Source organism: Tachysurus fulvidraco, chromosome 7 (assembly GCF_022655615.1).
Source record: "Tachysurus fulvidraco isolate hzauxx_2018 chromosome 7, HZAU_PFXX_2.0, whole genome shotgun sequence".
In the NCBI taxonomy this organism is placed as follows: domain Eukaryota; kingdom Metazoa; phylum Chordata; class Actinopteri; order Siluriformes; family Bagridae; genus Tachysurus; species Tachysurus fulvidraco.
The window spans coordinates 5,452,172-5,458,171 of record NC_062524.1 but is presented as its reverse complement, the minus strand read 5'-3'; the positions used below and the strand labels follow the sequence as shown (position 1 = coordinate 5,458,171).

Genomic DNA, 6,000 nt, shown 5'->3' with positions numbered 1-6,000 from the left:
AGGGATAAGTAGAGATAAGGGAGATGTAGAGACGAAACATGAAAAGACCGCGATGTCTAAAAGGATCCAAAACGTCTCACAGTCCTGAGGCATTTGACAGAATTCATACTGACTCTGTTAAAGGAAAGAAAAATGAACTGATGTCCATCAGACATCAGTATCTACAGACTGGTATCACTTCTCTCTTTTATTTCAAAAAGTCTTGTGTCTGTCTATCTCTCACAGATCAACCTCCAAGATCCCAACCAGTCTGGCTTATAATCAATCGATTGACTATAGACAATCAATCAATCAATCAATCAATCAATCTATCTATCTATCTATCTATCTATCTATCTATCTATCTATCTATCTATCTATCTATCTATCTATCTATCTATCTATCTATCTATCTATCTATCTTTCTATGTCTGCCTGTCTGTCTGTCTGTCTGTCTGTCTGTCTGTCTCTCTCACTCTCTCTATTTCACCACATGTTGTATGTCAGTATGTTATAAACTATATATAGTCATGTGACAAAAATGTGACAAAATATTATATATATTTCTATATTGCTAAAAAATTGTTTGAAGGTAAAAATCTCTCCATATTGTGATCTGACCTTGTCCACATCACCCAGCCTCCTGGATATTGAACCAATTTCAGCTCTGCTTTGCCTCCAAGGATTCACTGCGTATTTTCCATGTTTTGAATATTGTACATTATAAAGCATTATATTTAGACTAGAAATCAGACCGCATGCGTTTTCTGAAGACGGCTCTATTTTCTCCGACACTCACTTGTTTCTCAGTCTGAAAATAACTCCTAGGATTCGATACTATGGAGAAGGAAATGGAAGAGAAAAGATATAAAAAAAGAAAAAAAAGAAAAAAAGGTGGAGAACATTGTTTTTAGAATGATGGTGCATGAGAGAGAAAACTAAACGTGGTTGAATGGTTCGGATGCCAATGCGTCGGAAAAACGAACAATTACAGGAACAATGTAACACAGAGAGAAAGACAAGGGAGTGATAACGCGGATAAATGAAGGGGTCAAAGTGGAGAACGAATATTAAAAGCTGTGTACTGTGCTTAACTGACCTGTAGACGAAGACCGTGACAGTGACGATGATGATGAAGATGAAGCACGCCACTATCAGGATCATCTGAAGCATGGTGACCGTTCCTGAAATAAAGACCAAATATATTAGAGAAAAAAAAAACCCTTCTCTAACAGCACGTCCTAAAGTGTTTTACTCCTATTATTATTCCAAAGTTTCACAGTGGCAGAAAAACTTACATCTAACGAAGACGTCTTCCAAAATTGCTACAGTTACCATATCAACATATCCGCAATGATACGTTTTTAATCTGATTTACACGGAGCGTCCGTCAAACGTGTTCCCGCGTGAGCTGTTACTATAGAAACGCTAACGTGTTAGAACAAGCAGGTTTATATAAACCAATCAACATTCAGAGCTGTTGTTGCATAAAAAAGAACATTTGAACAGCAGTGTGATATAGTTCAGACTTCCGTTACCGATTTACGGTCAATATTCGAGACGGTAGTGATGTTATCACCCCCCCGAGAAGAACCGCTTTGGTTTCCAGAAGAAACTTTCACCTCATGATTCTTTATATGTTTTGGAACATGTGATGATAAACCCAATCATTTTCCGCCACAAACATGATTCCACGTATTGAGTTGTTTTTTTTTTTAAATCATAAATTCAGTTCTTTGTTGCACCAACATCAGAACATCAATCAGAAGGTTTTAATGGCTCTTTATCATTATACTAACATTCGCATTCAACATTCCTTCAGCACAGTTAAATATATATAACGTTGTAAGTGTATGTTATTATTAATAAACAATAGTTAACAATATAATGATACCAATAATAATAATAACAACAACAACAACAATAATAATAATAATAATAATAATAATAAAATAATAATAAATAATATAAAATAATAATAATAATAAATTTGCTCCGTAATTAAAATGTATTTTCATACGAAATTATTTTATTAAATTATTAATTACACTATGGAATTAATTCAAGATTAATATTAGACTTCTATTTAAATGTGTTTGTATTTATCCCTAATGAATAAGCCTGAGGTAACTGTGGTGAGGAAAAACTCCCTTAGATGGAAGAGGAAGAAACCTTGAGAGGAACCAGACACAAAAGTGAACCTCATCCTCATTTGGGTGACACTGGAGGGTGTGGTTATAAACTGTTATAAACACCAGAGTGTTTTTATGAATAATGTCCTTTCTACAGTCAGATACAGTCTGATAATTGTGTATTGATGAAGAGGTTGTTGTCCTCAAAGACCTCAAAGGTCTTTGGAGCTCCTCTTTGAATATTCGAATCCTTGTGGATTCTCATTAAATTTGTTGATTTCATTTTGTCACCTTAATTATTTCATCATTTCATTTGAAATTACTGAATTTATTTATTATTTATTAAGTGCTAAATAAGAGCAGAAAGTGAGCAGCGACTTACTGGCCAGACATGAAGGATTGTCGTTCTTAAAGCCGCACACTGGGATGTCAGGAGGAGGAACGCCTTTTAACCAGTGCACCTTCATCCCCGGCTCAGGAATCATCTGCTTCAGACTGCTGTTATACACTGACACGATCTGCAATAAACACACACACACACACACACACACACACACACACACACACACACACACACACACACACACACACACACACACACACACACACACACATTCATGTTCACATACACATTCCTGCATTCATAATAAGCTACAGACAAATACACTTATTCACACTCACGCATAAACAGACATATGCTTTCACATTCACACACATTCACTCGTATACACACAAACAACACAAATGAAGTTACCTGATAAACTCCGGAGTCAGTATCAGTCATGTCCCAGAGAGCAAAGTCGATTTCTCGGTTGCCCTTTTCATCCATCTCCAGCAGCCCGGTGACACCTGTTAGAAATGAGATGAACGTGTTCTTACTGTGAAACTCACTGATCAATAGACAAAACAGCAGAAGGACAAATGTAGACCAACATAAGCAGCAACATGTCTGTGAACAAACAATAAAAGCATAAATATCTGCCCTTGGTAGAAGCCCTTATTTGGCTTGAAGGTGCTGAGATTTGAAATCATGACCTTCTGGTCTTCCTGCATTAAGCTCTATAAACAGTGACAGAAATTGCTTTTCTTCTGCACTTCCACAGCATACGGAGCACATATGCTGATAATATGGAGAGAGCAGACACTTACAGCCCGCACAGGGAATGGAGCCAGTTTAATGCTGCAACATGAGGCAGTGGAGCAGCTTTCATACTTTTGCCAACACTCAACATTCCTCTTATTGGTCTGTAAATAGAAATAAATTGAAAGCCAGTAGAACAGGAGTAGAATATATCAGTGTATATGATACTGATATATTCAGTTCCTTAACTGGGACTGACAGGGACATAGTCCACGTCTCCTTTACTGGTATTGACAGACACAAAGTCCAGGCCTCCTTCGCTAGGACTGACAGGCACAAAGGCCAAACCTCCTTTACTGGAATTAACAGGCACAAACTGATTCTTTAATCAACAAGTAAAGTAATTTTTGCCACAGTAATACAAACGCTAACATCCTGTCAGTTTTCAGATTCTTTCTGCCAGAACAATCTGCTAGAAAAGACAATATTATCAGACAGCATCACAAAATGCTCCAAACAGCTTTAAAATGATTTAAAATGGAAAATGTAAATGAATGTTAAATTTCAAGAAGCTCGGTTTAATAAAAATAATAGTAAAAAAAAAAAAATCAAACAATCCATGGAAACTGCAGTGTTCAAATCACACTACAGACACTAATTATCACTAGACTGGAAGCACCACAGTGAAGTCCATCTCAGCAGCCTGCTGCTCTCTGCTAATGATCTGACTATATAAATACATATTATGCATGCAACACACACACACACCCAACCCACCCACCCACCCACCCACACACACACACACACACACACACACACACACACACACACACACACACACACACGTAAATAATACACACACTCAACTGTATGTCCATTAGCTTGGTGTGTGTGTGTGTGTGTGTGTGTGTGTGTGTGTGTGTGTGTGTGTGTGTGTGTGTGTGTGTGTGTGTGTGTGTGTGTGTGTGTGTGTGAAATCCTCTCTTTAGGGAAATTACCCAGTGTCCTAAATAACAACATAACACAGTAACTTTTCTCTCAGTCCTTCTTCATCCCTTCATCCTTCATCCTTATACTAACGGATGACCAGTCCACATTTGCTAATTGGTTTCAAGGAAAGAATGACAACATTAATCCTTATTTTCTCTCAGACATAACATTTGGTTCTGGACCATACATTGTTACAGAATAACTAACAAGATGAACACCATAAATTATGTCTGTTTAGATGGAAAATATCTACATTATACAAAATACCACATTAACATGCCAGGCATGTTTTTTTTTTTTAGCTTAGTTCAGCTAAGCAGCTCTGTTAGCACATCACATACTGTGATATCATATCCGTTAGCATATCACACAGCTACATGTCTGTCAGCTATAATTGGCTTTTTTATATGTGTTTTAAAAAAAGTTTGCTTTTGTTTGCTGTGCTTTTGATTATAATCATCTACTTAAGATTTATAGCTAAAGTTCTTGGCTGGGTCTGTTAGCATTGTTAGCATACTACAATGCTAGGGTATCATGCAGATTATCTTATATAATGGTTGCTTGTGATTTTGTTTACTTAAAGCATGTAGAGCGCTAATAATCTTAACTGCTAAAAACACTCGTAAGGAAATAAAAAAAAAACACTTGGTGGTGTGATGCGATTTATTAGAAAAAAGACTCATACCTTTTATTAATAATAGTTATGCTGTGGAATGTCAATAAAACAAGTTAACCCCTGTTATTACCTATTAGTACATTTTAGCAGTTAAAAACATTCCTTCACCATCTTTTATTTGTCACCTTGTAAGTCCAAAATACAAAAAAAGATTCAACAAACAGTGGACATTGTCTCAAAACAGCTTCACAGAACACAAGAAATATAGAACAAAAAGATTAATATAAGACTTACATTTAAATTTATTTCTATTTATCCCTATTTAACTGTAACGAGCAATCCTGAGGTGGCTGGGGCAAGAAAAAAATACTTATATTTTACCAGAGAGAAACCAGATTCAGAAGGGCCTAAGAATCACTAAGAATCTGCCTAAGAAATCACTGTGGAAGAGCTGCCGCAAAAACATAAATAATAATAATAATAATAACAATACTACTACTACTACTACTACTACTACTACTAATAATAATAATAATAATAATGCTGTTACAGAAAAAAACCTTTCAACCAATGGTGCTGTGATATAAATAGGTGAGTTACATTTATTATAATGCACTAATTATACTGTATAAGATATGTGTATTGTGGAAACTATGGTGAGTGAAACAACATGCCCTGTAGATTCCTACATGAATATCACCTTCTATATTGCTGTAATAGCACCTTCTATCTATCACCTCCAGATCTATCTTCCTGTGATTTTGAGTAATCGTTCTGCATTGGACCCTCTCCATAATTGCCTTCAGGATATCAAACAGTGGCTTGCCCAGAACTTCCTTCATCTAAATGAAGAAAAGACTGAGTACATCCTGTTTAGCCCAGATTCATGCAGCAGTTCTCTTAGTTTTAGTTCTCTAACACCTCAGTTTGCTCCTACCGTGCGAAACCTGGGTGTTATCTTTGACAAGGGAATGTATTTCAATAAGCAAATCAGTGCAGTAGTGAAGGTGAGCTTTTACCAGTTAAGACTACTCAGCAAGGTAAAATCATTCTTGTATCAAGCTGACCTTGAAAAAGCTATACATGCCTTCATCAGCTCAAGGATTGACTACTGTAATGCTCTCTACACTGGACTTAATCAATCACTTCTCAATCGGCTTTAAATAGTACAAAATGCGGCAGCACGTCTTCTCTCCAACACC

The 6,000-nt window shown here is 36.3% G+C and overlaps 1 protein-coding gene across 2 annotated transcripts in view; it reads right to left on the bottom strand.

Annotated features, from left to right (window-relative positions):
* The window catches only part of npr1a (natriuretic peptide receptor 1a), an 83,584-nt gene that overhangs the window by 14,237 nt on the left and 63,347 nt on the right, over positions 1–6,000 (bottom strand). For both annotated transcript variants that reach the window (XM_047816407.1, XM_047816408.1), the window contains 3 exons: positions 2,866–2,960; positions 2,494–2,629; positions 1,079–1,163 (listed from right to left, as the gene is read on the bottom strand). In XM_047816407.1, the coding sequence (XP_047672363.1) occupies positions 1,079–1,163; positions 2,494–2,629; positions 2,866–2,960 (316 nt within the window). The remainder of the gene's footprint in view (positions 1–1,078; positions 1,164–2,493; positions 2,630–2,865; positions 2,961–6,000) is intronic.